Source organism: Rhinichthys klamathensis, unplaced genomic scaffold (assembly GCF_029890125.1).
Source record: "Rhinichthys klamathensis goyatoka isolate OS25496 unplaced genomic scaffold, OSU_Roscu_1.1 h1tg000395l_1, whole genome shotgun sequence".
Lineage (NCBI taxonomy): Eukaryota > Metazoa > Chordata > Actinopteri > Cypriniformes > Leuciscidae > Rhinichthys > Rhinichthys klamathensis.
In genome coordinates this window covers 1,207,158-1,233,971 of record NW_026606897.1, presented here as the reverse complement: position 1 = coordinate 1,233,971, position 26,814 = coordinate 1,207,158, and the positions used below count along the sequence as shown (strand labels likewise).

The window sequence follows — 26,814 nt, the reverse complement described above, 5'->3', positions numbered from 1 at the left end:
ATGAAAAATATGAAATTAAATTAGCATAATATAAATTATCAACATAATGTAACAATAGTCATGTTTCCATCCAGCTGTTTTTATGCATAGCCTACATTTAAAATGTGCTTAAAAAACATCTGGATAGAAATCCTGCAAATGCATAGGTGGAGGTGTTAAAGCTATAAGGTATGGCTAAAACCTAAATGTAACTAGGGTAAATGGAAACAGATTGAGTGAAAAAAATGGTGACACAGAAATCAGCTGATTTAAATGTGACTTAAGCTTTAAAAGCCCCCTCATAAACATCTGCCATATTCTGTTGGTATAATATGACATAAATATGTTTAAATAAATGCTGCAACACACAGAAAGTCACCACATTAGAGGAGGAACAAAAGAAACGCTTGTTTTCCCTATACTGGGACAAAAGTAACGAGTGTTACTTTCGTCCCGACAGGAACTCCTGACATTTAAACCCGATTTACTTTTATACTGAAAAACTCTGACCAGGCAAACTTCAGGATGTGTTACAGCACTAAATAACCTATAGATTGATCATTACTGTGTGACACATGAAACGAAAAACACAACTTGTAATTAAAAAAAAGTACCGCTTCAGAAATTTACTTATCATACTGGAAAACTGCTTTCCGGACCTAACCGCGTGAAACGATGATGAAATCACGTGATATTTATCAGCTCGGTCACTGGCTGCATGCCGAACGTGCTGTCATAGGTTGAAATGCAAATGTAGTCAGGGCTCAGAGAAAATCGCTTTGTTACTTTCGTCCCGTGTTACTTTCGCCCCGGTTCTCCCCTAATATAGCTGTCATTTCTTTGGCAATTTAAAATGTCGCAAGAATAAGATTAGCCTAGTGTTTCTTATTTTGCATCGCAAAAGAAATAAACTCTAAACCCGATGCAACCCTGTTTTAAATTTAAAAAAAACTGTCCCGACACTTTATTTAAACCTTGAAATGATCGAACTTGGTTTCAAACTTAAGTAATTTTAGTGTTCTTTTACATTACACACTAATTTAGCAGACTAAAGACGTGCTTCTTCATTTTCATTTTCTGATGCAATCGGCTGACAATCTTCCTTCATCAGTTTATGTCCTTTGTGCAGCGCTGCGGTTCCAGGAATGTAGCAAATTTATGTTGTAATAATAATTAAACAAAACTCTTGACTTTAAATAAGTAAACAGTTATAAACAGTTAGCTATTTAAGCATCAAGAAGGTTAAATATAAACGCTGTTGGCCAACATCGGTTAACAACATGTATGCTACATTGAGATTCGATCTCGGGTCGATTGAAGCTCTTCGAAGCTCGTGTTGTTGCGTTAACCACTGAGCTATCGTCTGTACGTCTGTACATGTTTTTATTGCAATGTTTTATTTTTTCATTATTTATTCAATTTCATTTCAGTAGCCTAATTTCAGTATTGTGATTATGAATTATTTTAACTACGTTTCACTTGTTGAATTCATCTGCTACCAGCTTTTAATCGCTCTGAATGAGCCGCGGTGCGGCGACAGATTACGCATTAGAGAGAATAAACAAACACTTTTCAGAGTCTATGATTGTAGCGCCTCTTGGCGGTAAAAGGCAGAAAATACACCCCACATTTTACCGCCGCGGTGGAACGGCTGATGTGGGCATTGTCATGGCTTGCCTCAACATTTGCGTTTGAATAGCGCGCGTCCTCCGTGGGCGTGTCAGATTAACGCGTAATGAAGTGTGCTGAGCGCAGGTGGGAATTTTCTTGACTCAAAGTTGTCCTGAGGGCAGAAACGTTTTTGATTGGTTCAATCTGACAACCAATCGCAAGAGAGGAGAGAATTGCAGAGGCGGGGCCACCAATCTCAACCGTCAAATCCCACCGGTGCGCAGGCAAGAGGAACTGGTTATATCATTTCAAAGTAAGTTTTTTAAAAACAAAAACGTAATATTCTCAAAAAACGTAATTTTCATGAAAATGGAGCATTGTATGTACAGCTATGTGTGATTTTCTTTCTGCCCTCGAAATCATAGTATAATGGTGCAGCTTGTAGCTCAAGGGTAGGCTAGCCTACTGTTTCAGAAGCAAGCTAGTGTTGTAGCTTGCATTAAAATGTTGCAGTGGCTGTTGCAAACGGTTCTTATCACAAAAATGTAGAAGAACAAGATAATTCAGAAAAACATCACCTTTTCAGTGTGTGCACATGCATGTCAACCATAAGCGCTAGCTAGTCAAGCTAATCAGGTGAGCTAGAAAGCTTGTTTAAGTACATTGCAATAAGCTTTACTGTACTCATATTCAAAAAATAAATGACTATTTAGGGCGTTGTAGTCTAATTTATAAATTTGGCTTTTCTTCATGACTATTTAGTCTCATCTGGTCCCAGGGCAGAGACTATTGTTTCCCACAATTTTGTCCCAGGGCAGGTGAATCCCTCCTGGTCTCAGGGCAGAAGTTGTTTTGTAGGATTTTCCTCATGACTGTTTAGTCTCATCTGGTCCCAGGGCAGAGACCATTGTTTCCTATGGAATGCCAAAGCTGACTTTATTATAAATAAATAAATAAATAAATATACGAAGAAATGTAAAAAAGCAAAAATACATAAATATACAAAGAAATGTAAAAAAGTTACAAACGAAAAACGAAAAGTACTTTAATTTCCTTATATATTATATTCCTTATTCCTATATATAATTGTATTTTTCACACATTTATTTATTTATACATTTATTTATTTCCACATTTAGGTGTCACTGTGGCCTCAAAACTTCAGTACGGCCACTCTGAGCTCGATTGCTGATGTCTGAGGTAAAACACGCCCCCTCATTAGCATACGGATAAATAAATGTAGAAATAAATAAATGTGGAAATAAATAAATGTAGACATAAAAACATATATACATAAATGAATGTGGAAATAAATAAATGTATAAATAAATAAATAAGAGTGTGAAAAAATACAATTATACATAAATAAGGAAATAAAAGTATAAATACTCATTTGTATTTATTTATTTATGTATTTTTGCTTTTTTACATTTCTTCATATATTTATGTATTTATTTATTTATTTATTTATTTATAATAAAGTCAGCTTTGGCATTCCATAGGTTTCCCACAATTTTGTCCCAGGGCAGGTGAATCCCTCCTGGTCTCAGGGCAGAAGTAGTATTTTTCTCTTCTCAGGGCAACGTAGTTGGACAAAAGGGAGTCAGCTGTCTTCTCTGGTCTCAGGGCAGAAGTTGTCTGAGGGCAGGTGAATCCCTCCTGGTCTCAGGGCAGACAGATATTTCTAGATTTTGCCTTTCCTTCCAGCCCAGTCTCATCCCAAGACGTCATATGACTGACGCTTTTGACCATACGTCAACATCCGACGTTTTAGGGTACCCTTTAACGTCAGTTAGATGACGCTATCTAACCCTAACCCTACCCCAGACCTAAACCTACCCGCGTCATCTAACTGACGCTAAAGGTAAAGCGTCAGTCAGATGACGCCCTAGGATCGTCATCTAACTGACGTTAAAGGGTACCCTAAAACGTCGGATGTTGACGTATGGTCAAAAGCGTCAGTCATATGACGTCTTGGGATGAGACTGTGTTGTTTCTTCATGACTGTTTAGTCTCATCTGGTCCCAGGGCAGAGACTATTATTTCCCACAATTTTGTCCCAGGGCAGGTTAATCCCTCCTGGTCTCAGGGCAGAAGTCGTATTTTTCTCTTCTCAGGGCAACATAGTTCAGTTGGACAAAAGGGAGTCAGCTGTCTTCTCTGGTCTCAGGGCAGAAGTTGTTTTGTACGATTTTCTTCATGACTGTTTAGTCTCTTCTGGTCCCAGGGCAGAGACCATTATTTCCCACAATTTTGTCCCAGGGCAGGTGAATCCCTCCTGGTCTCAGGGCAGAAGTTGTTTTGTAGGATTTTCTTCATGACTGTTTAGTCTCTTCTGGTCCCAGGGCAGATACCATTGTTTCCCACAATTTGTCCCAGGGCAGGTGAATCCCTCCTGGTCTCAGGGCAGAAGTCGTATTTTTCTCTTCTCAGGGCAACATAGTTCAGTTGGACAAAAGGGAGTCAGCTGTCTTCTCTGGTCTCAGGGCAGAAGTTGTCTGAGGGCAGGTGAATCCCTCCTGGTCTCAGGGCAGACAAATATTTCTAGATTTTGCCTTTTCTTCATGACTGTTTAGTCTCTTCTGGTCCCAGGGCAGAGACCAATTTTTCCCACAATTTTGTCCCAGGGCAGGTGAATCCCTCCTGGTCTCAGGGCAGAAGTTGTTTTGTAGGATTTTCTGACCCCTTTCTCATCCTTTGGCGTCATATAGGTGACGCCATATGACAAGACGTCGAAATACTACGCACATGGCACCCTTTAGCGTGAATATAACACGCGAACCCAAGGCGTCATAAAGTTGACTGGCATCCTTTAGCGTGAATATGAGACGTAGACCCTACCCCACACCTAAACCTACCCATCACTTCGCGTGTTATATTCACGCTAAAGGGTGCCATGTGCGTAGTATTTCGACGTTTTGTCAGGCGTCACCTACATGACGCCAAAGGATGAGAATGCGTTGGATTTTCTTCATGACTGTTTAGTCTCATCTAGTCCCAGGGCAGAGAATATTGTTTCCCACAATTTTGTCCCAGGGCAGGTGAATCCCTCCTGGTCTCAGGGCAGAGACCATTGTTTCCCACAATTTTGTCCCAGGGCAGGTGAATCCCCCCTGGTCCCAGGGCAGAGACCATTGTTTCCCACAAAATACGACTTCTGCCCTGAGACCAGGAGGGATTCACCTGCCCTGGGACAAATTGTGGGAAACAATGGTATCTGCCCTGGGACCAGAAGAGACTAAACAGTCATGAAGAAAATCCTACAAAACAACTTCTGCCCTGAGACCAGGAGGGATTCACCTGCCCTGGGACAAAATTGTAGGAAACGATAGTCTCTGCCCTGGGACCAGAAGAGACTAAACAGTCATGAAGAAAAGGCAAAATCTAGAAATATTTGTCTGCCCTGAGACCAGGAGGGATTCACCTGCCCTCAGACAACTTCTGCCCTGAGACCAGAGAAGACAGCTGACTCCCTTTTGTCCAACTGAACTATGTTGCCCTGAGAAGAGAAAAATACAACTTCTGCCCTGAGACCAGGAGGGATTCACCTGCCCTGGGACAAAATTGTGGGAAATAATGGTCTCTGCCCTGGGACCAGATGAGACTAAACAGTCATGAAGAAACAACACAGTCTCATCCCAAGACGTCATATGACTGACGCTTTTGACCATACGTCAACATCCGACGTTTTAGGGTACCCTTTAACGTCAGTTAGATGACGATCCTAGGGCGTCATCTGACTGACGCTTTACCTTTAGCGTCAGTTAGATGACGCGGGTAGGTTTAGGTCTGGGGTAGGGTTAGGGTTAGATAGCGTCATCTAACTGACGTTAAAGGGTACCCTAAAACGTCGGATGTTGACGTATGGTCAAAAGCGTCAGTCATATGACGTCTTGGGATGAGACTGGGCTGGAAGGAAAGGCAAAATCTAGAAATATCTGTCTGCCCTGAGACCAGGAGGGATTCACCTGCCCTCAGACAACTTCTGCCCTGAGACCAGAGAAGACAGCTGACTCCCTTTTGTCCAACTACGTTGCCCTGAGAAGAGAAAAATACGACTTCTGCCCTGAGACCAGGAGGGATTCACCTGCCCTGGGACAAAATTGTGGGAAACCTATGGAATGCCAAAGCTGACTTTATTATAAATAAATAAATAAATAAATACATAAATATATGAAGAAATGTAAAAAAGCAAAAATACATAAATAAATAAATAAATATACAAAGAAATGTAAAAAAGTACAAATAAATGAGTATTTATACTTTTATTTCCTTATTTATGTATAATTGTATTTTTTCACACTCTTATTTATTTATTTATTTATACATTTATTTATTTCCACATTCATTTGTGTATATATGTTTTTATGTCTACATTTATTTATTTCCACATTTATTTATTTCTACATTTATTTGTCCGTATGCTAATGAGGGGGCGTGTTTTACCTCAGACATCAGCAATCGAGCTCAGAGTGGCCGTGCTGAAGTTGAGGCCACAGTGACACCTTGTATAAATAAATAAATGTGGAAATAAATAAATGTATAAATAAATAAATGTGTGAAAAATACAATTATATATAGGAATAAGGAATATTATATATAAGGAAATAAAAGTACTTTTCGTTTTTCGTTTGTAACTTTTTTACATTTCTTTGTATATTTATGTATTTTTGCTTTTTTACATTTCTTCGTATATTTATTTATTTATTTATAATAAAGTCAGCTTTGGCATTCCATAGGAAACAATGGTCTCTGCCCTGGGACCAGATGAGACTAAACAGTCATGAGGAAAATCCTACAAAACAACTTCTGCCCTGAGACCAGGAGGGATTCACCTGCCCTGGGACAAAATTGTGGGAAACAATAGTCTCTGCCCTGGGACCAGATGAGACTAAACTAGGGGTGTAACGGTACACAAAAATCACGGTTCGGTACGTACCTCGGTTTTAAAGTCATGGTTCGGTACGTTTTCGATACAGCAAAAAGAAAGAAATGCCAGAGAATTTCCTATTTGTTAAAAGAAAAAATATTTTTTAAATAAGTGTGAGTTTTCCTACATCTTGAAACTTTCAGGTCTATAAATGGGTGTCATCTTTGAAGGATGAACAAATAATGTTTTGGTCATCACATTAAAAATAACATTTAAATATATGAAGAGTTCAGATGCAAAAGCCATTTGAAATTTTCTTCTAGAATGATCATTTTTATCAAGCTTGTATATTTAAGTTCAGTAATTTCACTTAAATGGCAATGAAGATTACCTATTAATTGTCATTTGAGTAAAATTACTGAACTTAAATATACAAGCTTCATAAAAATGATCATTCTAGAAGAAAATTTAAAATGGCTTTTGCATCTGAACTCTTCATATATTTATTTATATAATATTTGAGTTTTGAAGTGCTGGAAAAAGATGTGTGAAGTACTTGAAAGCATTTCACTATTCCAGCCAAACTGGTTACAGTTAGTGTTACTATATTAAATCCATGGTGAATGTTGCTGGTCTGTGGACGTAAAGTATTACTAGTTCATTCACGGCACAATGTTTCTCCTGGTGTCCACGTCAGCGCTGTTTGATCTAATAGAGATCTACGGTTAATAACGGAGAAATGTGAATGCTTCTCACTAGATCTCGCAGCGATGTTATTACTTCAGTGGCGAACTCAAATGTTTTCTTCACTGGATCTCTTAGCGCTGTGTAGTTTTGCTTGATCGAGATCGGCTCGCGCTGCACAGATGTTGCTGGTCCGAACTTATAAACGGTCCGTGAAGCACAATAATGAGAAGCGCAGTTTCGTTCCGCAACGAAGCGCAACGTTGTGGTGAACGCGCGAGCGCGAATTTTGTCGGCAGGAAAAAATGGTCCAAGGAATCGTTCGGTTTGTATGCGCACCGAACCGGAAGCCTCGAACCGAAACGGTTCAATACGAATACATGTACCGTTACACCCCTAGACTAAACAGTCATGAAGAAAAGCCAAATTTATAAATTAGACTACAACGCCCTAAATAGTCATTTATTTTTTGAATATGAGTACAGTAAAGCTTATTGCAATGTACTTAACCTGTTAACTGGCACCCCCCTTTTTTTTGCATAGACATAAAAATCACTATCCAAACTTAAATGGTTGTAATTCAGGAATGCTTTGGAATATAGACCTATGGGTGGTCTTGTTTTAAAGAAGACATTTTCCAGATTATTGTAGAAGTCCAGAAATTGTAAAAAATGAAACAGAAAAAAAGTTATATAAGTTTGAGTTTATGAAATTGTGTAATGTAAAAATATAATGATAAATATTTTATATAAAATATATATATTACAAAATATATTTTACTCTAAAACTGCAAGAAAATTAAAGTCAAATATCTGAACAAGTTGTATTCCAAATTTTAGGTTGATATCTCAAAAAATGAGCTTTCAGTAAGATTTTATTCGGGCGCAGTACCCAACTTTTTCACTAGGTGAACACCAGACTCCATTACTGCCCATATAAGGGCGCCTCCATTTTCATATGTTTTGAGTGATCTGAACCATGTATTTCCATAATTTTCATACAATTTATGAAGTAGACATCCTATTCAGAAGTAGTAGGGGTGGTTTGGCAGTATTTTATTTGAATTAAACCTCTAATAAATGCATAAAGACTACGTTATAGCGTTATAGCTCGCAGCCGCATTACAAATCGAGAATCCATACATTTTTCTTTATATTTAAAACATTTTCAGACCTTTTTTTCTCATAAAATGGAATTGGTGTTATCTTTTGAACTCATGGCATGAAAACAAACTGAGGTTTCTACCAATCTTTCATGATTTTTCATGTTTATTGTTATTTCAAAATAAAGGCCTAAATACTCCTAATGAATATGAAATATTCTTGTTGCAAATTGATAAATTTCTGCTCCTCTGTAATATATTTTAGATAACAGCCACCAAATATGAAAACTAGAGATTTTAAGCTTTCAAATGATATATAGTTTGGCAATATTACTTTAGGTTTTTACTAAGATATTATTGTTTTAAACATGCAATGGCAAATGGGCCCGCCGGCGGGCCCATGCAGGGTTAAGAGGACAAGCTTTCTAGCTCACCTGATTAGCTTGACTAGCTAGCGCTTATGGTTGACATGCATGTGCACACACTGAAAAGGTGACGTTTTTTCTGAATTATCTTGTTCTTCTACATTTTTGTGATGAGAACCGTTTGCAACAGCCACTGCAACATTTTAATGCAAGCTACAACACTAGCTTGCTTCTGAAACAGTAGGCTAGCCTACCCTTAAGCTACAAGCTGCACCATTATACTATGATTTCGAGGGCAGAAAGAAAATCACACATAGCTGTACATACAATGATCCATTTTCATGAAAATTACGTTTTTGTTTTTAGAAACTTACTTTGAAATGATAACCAGTTCCAGTTGCAGTTCCTCTTGGCTGCGCACCGTTAAATGATAACCAGTTCCTCTTACCTGCGCACCTGTGGGAATATTTGCGGGAATTTTCAAAATGGTGGCCCCGCCTCTGCAATTCTCTCCTCTCTCTCTCCTCTCTTGCGATTGGTTGTCAGATTGAACCAATCACAAACGCTTCTGCCCTCAGGACAACTTTGAGTCAAGAAAATTCCCACCTGCGTAATGAGCTGGGGAGAAAAAATCTGACAGCACTCTCTTTTCATACAGATTACATAAACTGAGAATATTTGTTTTTTATATAAATTACTTCATTGAAAAGAAGAGAATTCAAGCTTCATAAAGAAAAATCTCTCGTGCCTGTGTGACAAGTATTTGCAGAGTTAGAGTTAATTTTTCGGACGTGTTTCAGAATGGACTGCACTGACAGAGAGAAGGGAAAACTCGCATCATGTTTATTTTTCTTTATTTGACAAAAAGCACAAAACTTTGTTTTTATTGTGAGTATACAGAAAAATAATAGACAATTAACAGGATCGATTGATGTATAACACTTATATGTACGATCAAAATCAACAGAGTATTTTAAGTCTATTTTTCTGCTATGTGAAAAAAAAAACGGCAAAACGCGCCGGCGCGTTTCTGGTCCCCAGAGGGTTAACATTTATTTGTCTGTGTTTTATGATGAACTTAGTGGTTTAAATTTGTCTCTTATTTTTTAACATTCTCTCCAACAGCTGAAAGACCTGGTGGACAGATATATTTCTCACTATGAGCTCACACGTGGAAGAGTGCTGTTGTACTTCAATGAGGTGACATGAGCACAAACACACAGTCATAGTTAATCATATCTCCCTATTATATAGAAAAATTCTAACTTGTCTCTCTCAACCCTCAGATAGAGGAAGGTGAGGCCTGTATAGCATTCGGAGCTACGCAAAGTGTGCCCATTGGATTAGTTCAACCAGCTCCTGCTACATTTTATGATTACTATGAACCAGGCAAGCTATTCCTATATTTCAATTGAAATGTATTTTACAGAACCATAACAATTATACTTGTTGTTGACGTCACTTTTGAGACATATTTTTTTATATAAATATTGAATAAGGGGGCATAATATAAAAAATGTCAGGGTGATACATGTATCAATTCACCACAGCGGAGATTAAGGATGAACACAATAGTGGGAGTTAACACAGGAATCAAACAGATGAGTAACAAAGGGTAAGTAACAAGTATGCAGGCATGAAATATTACGAGATAAGGGTGTGATGCATTGGAGGGAAGCGATCCAAGATTGCGGAGATCACCAACAAGTAAGTATAACAGGTAAATCAAGTATTTTCAAATACTAAGAATCACAGGAGAACTGAGAATAGCAATCATCCATTCATCCATACATATTCGTCCAAAAAACAGGGAACAGGTCAATTTTGCTCAAATGGTATTATCTATTAATTTATAGGGAATTTTGAGCGGGCCGTAACTATCAACTCTGTAGCGGATATTAACATCCAAACTACGGTGGCCCAGCAGTGCAAAACACAACAAAATTTAAAAAGCAAACATAAGTTCACAACACAACTAAATCAAGCCACAACACAACGAAAACAAGCCACAACACAATGAAATCAAGCCACAAAACAACAAAATCGAACCACAACACAACGGAAATGCTCCTGACCACGGGGCTCTCGGAGCGCAGTAAAGTTAGTTTTTCTTGCCAATATTCTACAGAGTCGACAGTCTTACAAATATATCATTACCATGATTAGTTTTAATGTATGTAACCATTGTATATTGAAATGAAATGTTAATTCAAAGGGCCCTATCATATGCAATGCAGCGCCAGGCGCGACGCAAGTGTTTTTTGCTTGTTTCAGCCTGACGCAGTTATCATTTTCACGTCCTGCGCCATGTTGTTTAAATAGCAAATGCATTTGTGCCCATCTGTGCGCCCATGGTCTGAAAACGAGGTGTGTTCAGGTACATTGTTGGCGCGTTGCTATTTTGATGCAACTGAAATAGGCTGCGTCATTGACCAACTGAAACCTGGTCTAAAGTCAATGGCGCAATATTTGTTTTCTTATTTTTTGATGTTTTATTAAAAAGGTTCGGGAGGAACACGTTCTAATGATCAAACAATCAAGTCATTCCAGCCAGCTGTCAGCAATCAGTAATCAACAGGTCCACTCAATCAGCATGAGTAAAGCCTATAAATATACTCAGTCGACTCACCCATATTCCTCGACAGTTTTCAGCATGCTCGACAGTTTTCAGCATTTGGTTTACCGCTTTGTTACGATGTCCCAAATGCAGCTTTCACCATCCGATGACGAGGTTAACCATGCTCCGGTTCCTCCGCCGCCATCAGATGGCCCCAGGACCATTTCTTCTCCGCCTGACACCTCCTCCGAGCCCCATGCTTCATCTCGCGGGCGGCGGTCTGCGCAAGCAACCCCGCCAAGACGGCGAGGCTTACCCTCACCTCCACCGGCGAGGACTCCCGCTCTCTCCCTGACGTCCTCCTATCGTTCGGCCGTACCGACGATTCCGCCTATTGGAAAGTGGACAGTCTTGAGTCTAAGACAAGCGCTGATAAATTCTGCTATTTAGCCCTCGCGCAGGATGACCAAAGCGCAATTATACAACTTGTACGTAACATTGCAATCTTCCAATCTCTCTCCTAAGTCCGCCCTAGGTTCCAAAGCGGCCAGCAGGCCGGGCAAAACTCGGGAGGCCCCGAATTCGCCTCGCTCGACTCCGTCACCACCTCGTACAAGACCCGGTTTTCCGCGCACATCAGCCCGCGGCGCCAGGCCATCTGCTAGCCTGGGCGAGCCCCAGATTCCACCGCTGCGAGACCTTTCTCGCCTCCCGCTTCAGCTCAGCTTTTCAGCACGGCGCTTCCTGCCGTAGCGCCATACACAGCTGGTCCCGCCGGCGCACCCTCTGCCTCTCAGCTTTTTCCTCCTGCTGTTTCTAACTCTTTTCCTCTGCAGTGGCCTCCGGCTCCCGTAGCAGACGCTAGCGTGAGGCTGCCTCCGCTAGCGGTGCAGGCCCAAACATTCCACCATCTTCCTGTGACTACTGCTAACCCCTCCCCTTTTCAGTGACCTGCAGCTCAAGCAAGTGCGAGACTGCCTCCGCTTGCAACACAAGCTCAGGCTTCTCATTCATTTCCTCCTTTTCCCCCTTATGCTTTTCTAAATTTCCCTTCTCAAGCCCCACAGGCCGACCTAAGCGTGAGGCTGCCTCCGCCGATAGTCGCAGCCCAGGCTTCTCTCCCTTACAGCTCTCTCTTAAATGCCAAATCACAATATTCTCTTTTCACAGCTACCCCGATGACAGTCCCACCAAACACTGTCGCTCTGGAGCCTCCCCCAGTGACTCAAAACATCCGAGCACAGATTCTGGCAGGTGCGGATGTAGCCCTTTCACATTTACTTTCTCTGCTTCCCGTATCCGATTCCAACCGTCAGTTAGACTGCGGGGATTTTTCAGTCACTTTAAAAAACCAAAATACACATTCATCATGTTTACTTTCTTTTTCGGAGTTTTCAATCGCTTTCAGCCACTTCACAGAAATCATTTGCTCAGCCTTCCCTCATAGGCGACGCGAACTGAACGACTATTTAGCGCTGATAGCCGAGCTCGCGTTGTCCTACGGGGGAGGGCACTTTTACACATATCACAAACTCTTCTCAGCAAAATGCGCTGTTAGGGTTTAACAGTGGAACCAATGCCCATACTGGGAGCACTAGACACTGACCTGTACAGCAGAGTTTTCCTTGGCTGAAGGAATATTTCTTGCGCGGTCTGCAGGTCAGTGGCACATTCCACAATATCGTGCCCTCAAGTTAACCCCTCCGTTCCTCCATGCCCGGAAACGGCACCAGTCAAATCCACCAGCTACACACCAAGACCGGCGACTAGCAACCCATATCCACACGAGGCTAATTTCCGCTCCAGGGGCCTCATTTATAACCGTTGCGTACGCACAAAACAGGCCCTGAAAGAGGCGTACGCCACTTCCGACGTATAAGTTGTGATTTATAAAAACAAACTTGACGGAAAAATGTGCGCACCTGCACGCAAACTCTGACCCATGCGTACGAACGTTTTGGAGACGGAGCAGTTTGGCGACACCGATGGTGAGCTGGAGTTAAATGTCTTTTTGGTCACTTTTAGACAGAAAATCTAAAGAAAATTATACATAGGCTATACAGAAAGATAATACAAATATAATTTCACTCACCAAGCATATCACTTGAGGCAAATATTCATCCCTTCTTAAATGTCCACGCCAGCGAGCGCGTTGTGCCGTTTAGTGAAACTAACGCCTATCTAACGACAGAGTCCTAATCATAAAAACAGTGCATGTTCACAATAACAGTTTAAATAAATAAAAGAATGATTTAAACTGTTTTACTTCTGATATAAACATTTAGATTAAATATGCCATTGTCATTGATGGAGTTAAACACTTAAACATGAAATCATTACTGAGAAGTTACAACATTTTTTATATTCAATAAATATAAATATTTGTTGTGGATGCAATGCTTTTGACACTTTTCCTCTGGCATGCTGTGTTTTAATGTTTTAACTAAGATAATTGCTTATAGAAGATTGTCTGAGAAAATAGTTTCGTGCAAATAATGCACAACAGTCTATCTGTTTCCATTAAAAATATAAATCAATAAAAAATACTATTTGGTCAGTGCAGATTGTGAAAACTTTCTCTGAAATGTATTTTACACTATTTGATTTATTTATTCAAAAACAAGGCAAGGATAGGCTACTAAATTATTTTTATTAATGTAGGCTAATGTGACGGCACATCCGTATTAGGCTATTTCATATTTTCCTAATGTCTATACCGTTAAACATGTTATCACGTGGATGAATAATCATATGCAAATGATATGCAGATGAGGATATGCATAGTAAAACTAGGCGTTGTAAGCTCCATATATGGTTATTTCGGGGAGGAGACGCGTGTGCGCACAATCTTCCGCTGACTGAGATTTATCGGGATTTATAAAGTGAATTCTGCGCAGGTTCTGGCGTACGCACGGTTTTATAAATCTGAATATTTTTTTGCGTACGCCATTTTTGGCTTTCGGGCGCACATACACTTTTAGTAAGGATCCTACGCACAGTTTTATAAATGAGGCCCCAGAGCACTTACGGACAACAAACAGCCTTGCAACAATTTTAATATCGGCAAGTGCACCAGGCGGCGTTGTCGGTACTTGCACATATGTAGCTTCTGTGGCGGTGCTCATGCCCGTCCTGTATGCCCTGTCTTTAAAGATGTCAATAAAAAATCTAAAAATTATTTATCGACTCCCGTGAATATTTCTCGCCTTTCTATCGAACTAGCTCACCACCCAGACTCTGACTTCACTGAATATCTGCTGTCTGGCCTACAACACGGTTTAAACCTGGAGTGGTTTGTCCGCTCTCCCAAAACATCATCTGCGATAATCTCCAATCGACTCTCAACGAGCCCGACGTGGTAGACAACCTGATTAAAAAAGAAGTCGAGTCAGGCTTCATGATTGGCCCTTTTGACGAGCCTCCTTTCAAAGTGTTTCGCATAAGCCCCATTGGAGTGGCTACGAGAATGTTTTCAGGTAAGAAACGCCTCATAGTCGATCTGTCAGCTCCACATAATTCCCTGTTCCCAAACATTAACAGCCTGATCCCACTCGACGAATTTTCTCTCAAATACCACGACGTAGATCACGCAGTCGACCTGATAAAAATCGTGGGTCGGGGTGCCTGGCCCGCAAAAATTGACATCACTTCGGCTTTTAAAGTGATGCCCATCCACCCAGATTCATGGCACTTATTCGGAGTGCGCTGGCATGGGAAATTCTATTTCGCCGTACGCTTAACTTTTGGATACAAAAGCAGCCCCAAAATTTTTGACATGCTATCTGAAGCCATTTGCTGGATCTTGTCAAACAATTACGCAATTCCTCACCTCATTCACCTGCTGGACGATTTTCTAATAATTTCACCTCCCGGCTCCATTCCAGCAGCCCAGATCCTCACAGTTCAAAGAGTATTTTCCGAGCTCGGAATCCCCATCTCTCAGGAAAAAACCATGGGTCCCGCCACATCCATCGAGTTCCTTGGCATTAAGCTAGATTCAGATAAATAGCAGGCCTCCCTGCCAAAATCGATAGAATAATCCTCATCTCATCTACCCTCGTAGACAGTTCAAAGTGTTCCAAACGCAAACTCCTATCCATGCTCGGCCACTTAAACTTGGCCATGCGCATTATTCCACAAGGCCGCCCTTTCATTTCTCATCTCCTCTCTCTCGCGTCTTCAGTTCACGCACTAGAGCAGTGTTTCTCAACCAGTGGGTTGCGACCCACTAGTGGGTCGTTGTTCGTTCTATAGGGGGTCGCGAGACTTTCTCTGTGTTAACCGACACAGCCAATAAGTGGGCTTCACAAAAGGCTCATTGCAACAGGCTACGTTACATGCAACCAAATCCAAATAATCCGTTAGTAAACGCATTGACGGTTCAATCGGACTAAAAAGCCTTCATGTAAACACCTTAATCGATCCGATTGAGCTCGATCCGAATAAAATTTCAATTCGATTGAAAGGGGTGGTTTATTCCTTTTCTAATCCAACTGGGAGGACATGTAAACACTTTATTAACAATGTTCGGGAGGAACACGTTCTAATGATCAAACAATCAAGTCATTCCAGCCAGCTGTCAGCAATCAGTAATCAACAGGTCCACTCAATCAGCACGAGTAAAGCCTATAAATATACTCAGTCGACTCACCCATATTCCTCGACAGTTTTCAGCATCCCTCCACCACCCCATCTCCTCACACTTGCCTAGTTGTCTTCCTAAACAGAGATATGGGGGGAGTACTCTGGGTTTGGGCCCAATTTCCGAGCTCGGAGCCCTCCCCCGGACAGCACGCCAAATACGCATAACCATTTATTCTCTGATCATTTGTAAGTGTGAACTCGTGAATAGAGCACGTAAGTAATGTGTGCCTATACGCGGGTCCACAACGCGCGTACACGCTGCTTATTAAACACACAGGGACGCGCAGCAGCACACAAACATGGCAAATTTTAAAAATAAAAGGATTACAATGTAGAAGATTATTATTGTGTACATAAAGATATGGTGGAATCCGGCTTGTCCCGTAGATGGTCTGCTCACACGGTTTAACCTCGTGCACGAGCAGATCCGTTTGCGCTTTGGAGACGTGTTCGGTCTTTCCACTATCAAATTCCGTCATGTAAATAGCAAATCCGCCATGGCGCAAGCGCAACTGGCATTCAAAGAGAATGGGAGATGAGACTCTGTCTGATTAGTTCATTGCAGGTAAAGCCCAAACCCACCCATTACTCATTAAGAGAATAGAGACAACCCTTTTAGACCATGCGCCTAGCGCCCCGACCATTTTTCCCATCGTTAAACTAGCAAAAGTGGATTCTGACACATCCTAACTGCACTTTCGCCATGCGCTTTAGACCATGCGCTTAGAGCGTTAAAATTGGGCCCAAAATCACCTACATGCATTATTTTTGTGGCTTGTTTCCATTGTGTTGTGGCTTAATTTCGTTGTGTTGTGGCTTATTTTCGTTTTGTTGTGGCTTGATTTTGTTGTGTTTGTAAACTTATGTTTGCTTTTTAAATTTCTTGGGTTGTGCACTACTGGATTACCGTAAAAAACACAATTTATAAGCACGGTAACAAGATCAGAAGTTTAAAACATTAAATTTGTAAGCACATAACACAAGAACACTTATCTTTAACATAAAAATAAGATTTTATTGATTATTCTCACACATAAAACTAATATCTGACACATAGTGGCTGTTTACCACTTCATAGCCTGGCCACTTCATGCGTTTTCTGTGAAAAGACCAGATGTAAATGCCCTCCGAGACGAATTCGAGACGAATTTGAATCCGATCGCTCAAACCACTTCAGGAGGTGGTTTGGGCCACATTCCAGACGAAACTGGACAAGTGTAAATGTCTGGTTGTTGAAACCACATTATGTCAATTTTCCTCCTCTCAAAAATCCGAAAAAAATAAACGTGTGAGAGCGTGTTATAGGCTATATGTAATGTTATAGCCAGTGACACTACTGCAACACGCACCACCGCAGATGAGCAGCTGAGCATCTATTCATTAAGCCAACGTGCAAAAACTATCGCAAATCAAAGTGCCGCAGACGCTTAACACACAATCATCATCATTAAAAGTAAAGAAACGAAATTATCTTACCAGGGCTGTTGCCCCTCTCTCTGATTTCGGTCTTTGATTTTGAAATTTTAGCTGATGATCAATAAAATGCAGCTCATATCTGTTGCTTTCGGTGACGTGCACTCCATGAAATCTGCATAGCGCGGGAATTAAAGATCGGATTTATATGGTCTGCTCACACGGTTTAACCGTCAAGTTTTAAATAGGAAAAATATCGAAACACTTTGGTCATTTTTTTTTGAGAAATGCTAATGGTCTTGTCCACTTCAATGATGTATGCTAAGCTATGCTAAAAGTGGTACCGCCAGAACCGGAGATAGGCTGAATGGATTCAAAACCGGTAAAACTCAACAGTTTAACTCTGGGGGAGTTGTAAAATGAGCCTATTTCCAAAAAAAAGTGGAGTATCCCTTTAAGAGAGTGAAATTATAAAATCCCAAGTTTAAACATATGCACATTATAAGACCTGACCATAAATTATTAATTTAACCCTTCTATCATTTCTTATGCATGGTTATTACATTTTATATCAATGCACCATATTAGGATCTGGAGGTAGTTTGCTTTTGTTGTTTATGTCTTAAATGGGGATTCCCTTTGTTGGTGTCCTTTGCTGAAAAAGACATTCCCAGGTTTGTTGCTTTACTGGAGGTATTCTTGCATCTGGAGTCTTGGGAAGCCAATCACGTTCTGGCGCATTGGTGGATGAATGAAACAGAGTTGAAAGAGTTGAATGAAACAAATTGTGGCTGAAGTTTGAAGTTTGAGGAAGGCAAAGACTATAGAGTTGTTGACTGAAGCTTTGCTGACCTAGAAAGCAAGACTCTCAGTGGAAAAGAAAATAATTTAAGTGAAGAAAGTAAGTGAGACGAGAGTAGTTAGATGACTTGCATGATGCTTTTCAGTGTTAACCTCCGTCTTAACCCGTTTTCAGGTCTCCCCATATCTGATCTCACTCTGTCTCGTCATCTCGTCTAATTCTGAGTGTTTGACCAAGCCTTCAGATGAGTTCTGACCAATTAGGTATCGTCTTTGGTTCAGGGTGTGACTATTTCTACTCCTCTCACATAAATTACATTATCTGATTTGTAACATGGTCTAACTTTCCCGCTCTAGCATGGTATAATTTAAACATGTATTTTATAATGAGAGTGCAATACATTTTACACAGATTTGATCCATGCCATAATTAAAGAAATACGAAATCATTTACACACAAAGTAAACAAGACACATTTCCAATAAACCTTTCAATAGTTATTAAACTTGCATGAATTATGTGTGATCTAACCATAATAGTCACATATAGGTAGACATGATATAGAATTATGCAGTTGAACGAAGTTTAATTATAAGTCAGTCTAGCATTGTTTTGGAATAATATAATGCGGTTTGATATGTAAAGGCAGTGGTTTTTAAGAGATTTCATTCATGTGTTTAAAGCTCAGGTCAAACAGAGGTCTTTGAAAAGACGGTCGGTTTTGGATCTCTGTATTGGGAATCAAACCTCCGTTTGGCGTTAACTCATGGTTTTCCTCGTGAGGCAAAAGATGTGCCATCTCTTCCACCATTAGTCATGGGTTAACTGCCTAAAGTTCCTTCTTTTGAAACTATCCGTTACAAGTGCTCATGGAGTTAGTTAGTTAGCTCAGACTGGATGGCCCCAATTGACAGGTCTCTTATTTATGGTCCTGTATTGTTTATTTGAACTCTATTGGATTCTGCTTCTTGGCCAGTTTGAACAAATCTTCCCTGTCTGAGCCACTCTCAGTTCCTACACAGGTGATATTTCAGATAACTAGATTCTTTTTAAACACAGGAATTTTACAGGAGAGCTCAGGCTCACAATCATCCAAATAACATCTAAAAACCAAGGTAAACCGGTAATATCTCAGGTAAGTAGTCAAGAGTCACTTATCACATTATTTAGGAAAGGAATCCAAAACTGCTGACTGTGTTACAGCGTGAGAGTTTTAAGCCATTCAAATGAGCGTGTAATGAGGTGGTGTGTATGATTAGAACTCCGGCGAGGAGAGCCTGATGGTCATAAAAATACAGCTGTTCACATAATGATAATGGTGATAAAATCTTATTAAAAGAGGGTCATTCTCACAAGAACTAAACTATATATTTACTTTTTAATTGATGGTTACAACACAATATATTTGGAGTTGTTACATTGACACTTTTCTTTAAAATGGTGTAAAAGTTTTTAAAACCATTTGAAACCATCATGAATGGTACATATCCAAAAACTTGTTTTAAACTAGATTTTCAAAAGCCTTTATTGTGGATGCTCTGATTTGTCACCGATGTAAATATCAATCTCCATCGTTTTCACAGACAGGAGATGTTCTGTGCTGTACAGCGCCCCCAAGAGGAGCAACATGGTTTCTGTCCTGTGCACAGATGATGTGTGCCAATGTGCAGAAAGTAGGTTCTCAGTTATCCGTTATCCATTCAAACAAACATAAAAACATTTTAAAACCAGCATATAACTAATCTGATGATTTATTGTAGAATTGGTTTGAGTTTTATATTATCATAAAATCTAATAATCACTGTGTCATCAGGGGGTTGTTTCACTGAGAAGAAAACAATTGAGATGAAAATCCACAAAAAGGACAGATTGGATTATGCTTGTTACCACTCCAGCATTGACTATGGTTTGTGACTCATATTTATACAAGCAAACACTAATAAAACAATAAAATATTATTAACTGTGGTAAGCTGTGGCATATATGACATTTACTAATTTATATTCTTTTAATGACAGCACTTGAAGTCAATGTGGATTCAGTTTCTGAAGAGAGCAACTTTATATTGTATTTAACATCTGTGAACGTGGTCCTCCGATATAGTAAGTTCTATTCTTTGTTTTATTATTTATTCTAAGAATTATAGTATGAATGTTGCATGATTTAGAATAGTCATGAGTAATACTGATCAAGTCATGAGCATTTTAAAAATAAATGTAGAAAGGACACTCTGCTTGTTACTTTATTAGAAATGCAAAGATAAATTAAGAGTTTAACCTCTAAACCTCAGTGGGAGACTTAGATGTGAACCCAGGCAGCACACGGGTGTTTGCCAAGAGAAAGCACTGCAAAGGTGAGCTGAAAGAGGGTGAGACGTACCTTATCATGGGCAATGATGGCCCCACCAAAGACTCGAGTGGAAAGTAAGTACATATTTTCATTTAGCAGTTGGATTTTCTATTGAAATGGAAACTTTGTGGGGTTTTTTTGTGTTTTTATTTTTTTTTCAAATAGCCTATAGGCTGTTTTCCTATCAAGAACTATGGTTTGCTACTGTGGTTAGGGACAGTCTCACCCTAGATGTTATTTGATTGGACAAAACCCTGTGTAATGCAGAATCACTGTTAAGTGGTACTATTTAATAGAGTCACTATTTTTTGTAGACCTGGGAAAAGACAAAGTTATGGAACCTTGTTTCCATCTGGGAATAAAACAATTTTTTATGCGAGTTTATCTCACAATTTTGACTTTTTCCTCAGAATTCTGGGTTTGTATCTTGCAATTTGGAATTTATAACTCACAATTGCAAGATTATATCACAATTCTGAGAAGAAGAAAAAAATGCGATTATAAAATCACAATTACCTTTTTTTTATTCCCTGATGGAAAAACTTAAGATATTAATGAAATTTTAAAGAGTAGCTTTTGACACATTTACAGAATAAAATTTGATTGTATTATAGTTTAATTTTGCTTCCTAAAGATGGAAATCATGAGATTAATAGCAATTATTTTATTATTTTGACAGTATTGTAAAATGCAATCAAATTAACAAATTAAGAATATGTGATTTGTAAATTCTCTTTCAACTTTATTTAACTGACAATAGTACAAAGAAACGATTTCCAATGGTTTCACTGAACAACTTAATTGTATTTTGTGAATATAATAAGTTTTGATTTTGATGGCTGCTATACACTCCAAAGAAGTTGTGACAGACGCTAAATACAAGTGAAAAGCTTATTGAATATCCAAGTTAAACTCTTTTTGAAACAGTCCATAATAAGTAGTGAATTGTTAATAGGTGAGGGTTGTCACAGAGCCAGTCACACCCTCAGCACCAGTCCTTTCCGTTCCACCAATTCGTTCACAACCACCAGAATTCAACAACACCTAAACCAGCTCATCAATGACTCTCTAAATAAGCAGAAACTTTTCAGTTCACCATTGTCTGGTCTTGTTGCTCCTACCGAGCTACTACCTGACTACCCACCTGAAATACTTACATGTTGATCTGTTCCTTAATCCTCTTCAGTCTTCAGTTGTTTTCAGTCATCTTCAGTCTCCAACCGTCCAGTTTACTTTAGTCTTTACCTAGAAAGATAAGAACTGTTATTCTCTGCTGCCTGTGTTTACTGTATATAATTTAACTCAAGTCACTCATCTGCTTGCATTGCTTATTTCCTACCCATATCTGCAATAAACAACCTGTGTGGAAGTTACCTGTGTGTTGCACTCTTCTGTTTGCTGACAGAAGAGCAGACCAACAATGCAACATGGAATAGAATCAAGCAATGTCAGTAATCCACCTCTAGATCCATTTGCCGAACTGGTTCAAGCACTCCGTCAATCATTCCAACCACCGTCACCACTTCTTTACTCACTGCCTCTGCCAGTCCCATGGCCCAACCAGCGACCTACTCAGGCGAGGCTGGGGAAAGCAGCGGGTTTCTGTGGCAATGCTCATTATTCTTCGAGATGCAGCCCCAACTCTTCCACAATAATCGAGCGAAAATTGTGTATATCATTTCCCTGCTGACAGGGCTAGCTTTGCACTGGGCAAGATCCATCTGGGTTGCTAATGGCCCCATTACTAACTTGCTGACGGCTTTCTCTGGGTCAGCAGGCAACTTCATCTCCCTTGACTTTCTGCGCAAGCTCTACCTCCAGGAAAGACCCTGCTCACAAGTTCAAAACTTCCACTCGATCCTGGGAAAGCCATTGGGCTGTGGCTAAATTCAATATTGGACCCCCACTGTGATGCTCCACATCGGATGCCTCCATTAGGAGGATATTTCAGGCATGGTGCTGGATGGTTACACCGCTGACGTCATCCTGGGACACTCGTGGAGGCTACAATACTTTCCTTATATTTGCTGGAATAGTGGTGAGATTCTACAATGGAGTGATTCCTGTTTTGAGAACTGCTTACAACCTGTCAAGAAACTGTCTGTCAAACAACCCTTCACCAGAAGAACAACTTCTTCAAAAACCATTGATGTCAACTCCACCACCATTGAGAGACCAGGAAATTCCAATCATCAGGAGATCCCCCTCGAGTACCGGGTGTTCCAGGATGTCTTTAGCAAGCAGCTAGCGACCAAACTACCACCACAACGGCCATGGGATTGTGCCATCGACCTGCTGCCTGGGCCACTGTTCATCCCAGAACAGAAGGCCATGGAGGAGTACATTGAGGAGGCTCTTAAGCAAGAATTAATTTGTCAATTTACTTTCCCTGCAACTTGAACTTTTTCTTTGTGGGGAAAAAAAGGACAGAGGCTTGCAGCCCTGCATTGATTAGTGCACTCTCAACTGGTCCCAACAGCCCTGGAGCAGTTACATGGAGCTTGCATCTTAACCAAGTTGGACTGCGGAGTGCATACAACCTCATCCGAATACATGAGGGTGACGAATAGAAAACCACCTTTGTTACACTATCGGGCCAATACGAGTACCTCCTGATGGGTTGTCCAACTCACCCTCCATATTCCTCCAGGGAGTTCCTCCACCTCATCGTCATCGTCTAAATCGACGACATTATAATCTATCGAATCCATCTGCAGGGGGCAGCTGCGAAACCCCAATACTAATCGGGACAGAAGGTCTGGCTCTCCACCAGAGACATCAGTCTTAGACTGCCCTGTCGCAAGCTAAGTCCCCGCTATGTCGGTCCATCCAGAGGCACATCAACAAAGTCACATACCGATTGAACCTTCAACATTCTGGACCCATGACTACTGACCGACTTCCACACCAACCATTCAGCACCAAGAGGTAGAGACCATTCCCGTCCCCTTCCACCGTGGGCATCGGGAGCTGCAAGCTCATCTCCGATGATCCAAAACACAGTGGAAATGTGTGCCGCGGTCAAATGTGTCCTTGTTTTAGCTTGTTTTGGGGGGGACATTGAGTTATCTGTCCCAAAGATGAAAGTGACCATCTAGACATTCATCAGCGACAGGTACAAAAGCAAACATCTGTCATGGTATGGTGGTGCATTAACGGCATGGGTGACTTGCATGCGTGTGAAGGTACAACTGACGCGAAGGCATATATTGGGTTTATACATAGACATTTAATGGCATGATAAAATCTTTCCTGGGAAGCAAGACAATACCAGGCCTCATTCAGCATGTACTTCAACAGACTGGTTTTGTAGACACTTGTCTACACCATAGAATGGATGTGTTTGAATGGTCTGCCTGTAGTCCATATCTGTCTCCTACTGAAAATGTATGGCCAATCATGAAAAGGAGAATCAGACCATAACACAACCATGGACTGTTGAGCAGCGTCTTGTATCAGGTGAGATTGGGCAAAAAATCCACCTGCAAAAATGAAAAATTAGTTAAAAAACTATTACAAAGTATAATTAAAAGGAAAGATGTGACACAGTTGTAAACACGCCTCTTTCCCAACTTTTTAACTGACTTTTTTGCAGCCATCAAAATCTTTGTTTTTTTCAAAAAAATAATTTTCAGTGAAAACATTGGAGATCTCTTCTTTGACTTTTGTCAGTTAAATAAATTTGTAAGAGAATGAACAAATCACATATTCTTGATTTAATTGCATTTTACAAAATGTCCTAATTTTTGGGATTTGGGGTTGTAAATGTCATATTTCTGTATACTTTTTAAATGTCTTTTGTATACTTTTTCCCCCTTCTATGTGAAGCGCTTTGAGTGTCCAGAAAAGCGCTATATAAATGTGATTAATTATTATTATTATTATTACTTAAAATGTCTTTTAACTTATTTGGGATTGGTGGGCCCTGCACTGTTTTCTATAAAACTGCTTCATCATATTTCATTCATGTTTATTTAGCATAGTTCTATACTAATACACTTAGTATACAAATTAATATAATTATTTTTAAAATGTCTTCTTTTCTGTTTTATACACTACAATTTAAAAGTTTGGAGTCAGTAAATGTTTTTAACAATAATACTTCTATTCAGCAGGAATACATTACATTAATCAAAAGTAAAAAAAATAAAAAAATAATAATAATAATCTGTTTCAAATAAAAGCTGTTTCTTTTCCAGGTAATTTGTGCTGCATCTGAAGTAGCGACACAAGTGTGTGTGAAATCAGTCCAATGGCATGCCGGGATGTCAGCCCGTAGCGTGAACTGTCTGTCTACTATTTATTGTTCGTTTGTCTGCTGCCAAGGCAAAGAAGCATTCTCAGATGGATTTAGTGGAAGGGTTAGAGATGGGTGCTGCCTTTTCTCTACCCTCACCGTCTAGATACAGTGCCTTCTCTCAGGTGTTGGAAGCATGCCCTGTGGCTTCTTTCACCCCAATGATGACGCGGTGCTGCAGCTATCCAGCTCTAAGGAGGTGGATGTGCTTAGCATTACGGCAGGAGAGACTAAGGCCCTGCCACCTCACTCTCCTGCTTATGGGGAGCTGGTGGGGGTTGTCACTCGTGCCGAGAACTCCCTCCAGAACTCCCTCCCCCACTTTAGAACTCCCTCCATTAGGAAACTATATGACTTCAAGTGGGGAGTTTTCATTTCATGGTGCAGAGGTTGTTGGATAGACCCAGTTAACTTCCCAGTTGGTTCAGTACTGGAGTTCCTTCAAGATCGATTTTTTGCAGGGCTATCCCCCTCCCCTCTAAAGGTGTGCGTGGCAGCCATAGCTTCTTACCACACTCTTTTGGGTGATGAGCCATTGGCGAGAAACCCACTGGTGCCCCATTTCCTACGTGGTGCTGTGAGGCTGAGGCCTGCAAGCCATGTGAGGGTTCTGGCTTGGGATTTGGCAGTAGTAGAATGTCTGTCTACAGCACCCTTTGAGCATATAGACAGGCACTTGTCATTATGGCGGAGTGGGTATTATCATTCCAATAGCATTGCTACTTCCGACAGAGCGCAAGTTCCCTCGAAAGGGAACGTCTCAGGTTTTGACTGTAACCATGGTTCTCTGAAAAGTGAACGAGATGCTAAGTCACCCTGCCATACGTCCTGTAATTGACAATCATGCCTGTAATTGCTTCAATGCTTCAGCCAATCAGAAGCTGATATTGTTTGGTCTGGGTGCGCTATATAGCTTCCTGGTCGTGAAGTCACACTACGGGCTGCACCATGCAACTGGACTGATTTTACACATGCTTGAAAACACAATCACAATCACTAATAGGCGTTCCTATTAGTGTGGCTACTTCCGATGCAGCGTCTCGTTCCCTTCTCAGAGAATATAGGATCCCTTGAATTAAGTTTGTTATTTTTCGGGGTCCTTCACATCAAAAACTTTTCTGCACTATAGCATATAGAAGACCCTAAATCTAATAGACATGAACTCTCTCTCTCTCTCTCTCTCTCTCTCTCTCTCTCTCTCTCTCTCTCTCTCTCTCTCTCTCTCTCTCTCTCTCTCTCTCTCTCTCTCTCTCTCTCTCTCTCTCTCTCTCTCTCTCTCTCAGCATGCAGTACCTGCTGGATTCAAAGACATGGGTCGAGCAGAAGCTATCAACCTCCATATGCAAAGCATCAGTCAACAGGATTTACTGCAAAGAACTGAAAGATTTTGTGAAAGAGTACCAAGTTGAAGGGTGTAACGTGTAGTCTGAACTGCAATTTGGGGAAATTGAATTATTTTACGTTACTACAGCAGAGGAATCTACATTTATCCTGAATTAACCAGCATTTATTTTTATGCAACTTACAACTTATTACAACTTATGATAACTGAGAAGAACCTGTAAGACATACTTTTGCTTTGTCTGTAATCATGTCTTAAAATAAACATGCTCACAAAACATTTAAGAGTCAGTAACTTCAAAACAAAATAGACCACTGAAATCACATTAGAGTGCATTAGTGCCCACTCACTTTTTCAGCTGTGTTAGTTCCAGAAATATATTTTTCCATTAATTTTTCGTATAGGGCAGAAGTTTTCAAAGCGTGGGGCACGCCTCCCCAGGGGGGTGCCAGAGCATGTCAGGGAAGGCACGCAGAGTAGTTAAAAAAAGTAAATGAATTAATTATGATTAATTAGGATAAAATGATGTTAATCCATTTATTACTTAAAGTGCATATCTTAACATATCGCAATCATCATGCGTACAGTTTTCTATTGACTTACACATTCCGAGGTTTGATATTTTCAGATAATGACTGTCGTCAATAACAATGCTGTATAACAAACTGCGACTGGCGCCATCTTGCGTCCACATAGCGACGCTTCTTCTTAATTTCTATGTGTTGCATTGCAATTTTTTTATTCACAAAAACAGATGTCTCAATCAAGGGGGTAATCCATCAACCGGAAGTTGAAGCCGG

The 26,814-nt window shown here is 40.3% G+C and overlaps 1 protein-coding gene across 1 annotated transcript in view; it reads left to right on the top strand.

Annotated features, from left to right (window-relative positions):
* The window catches only part of c4b (complement 4B (Chido blood group)), a 73,232-nt gene extending 47,053 nt beyond the window's left edge, over positions 1-26,179 (top strand). Inside the window, exons 35-41 of the mRNA XM_056234472.1 lie at positions 9,737-9,811; positions 9,898-10,000; positions 19,610-19,699; positions 19,840-19,932; positions 20,045-20,128; positions 20,317-20,449; positions 25,956-26,179. Coding sequence (XP_056090447.1) covers positions 9,737-9,811; positions 9,898-10,000; positions 19,610-19,699; positions 19,840-19,932; positions 20,045-20,128; positions 20,317-20,449; positions 25,956-26,097 — 720 coding nt within the window. The 3' untranslated portion in view covers positions 26,098-26,179. The remainder of the gene's footprint in view (positions 1-9,736; positions 9,812-9,897; positions 10,001-19,609; positions 19,700-19,839; positions 19,933-20,044; positions 20,129-20,316; positions 20,450-25,955) is intronic.
* The last annotated feature ends 635 nt before the right edge of the window (positions 26,180-26,814 follow it).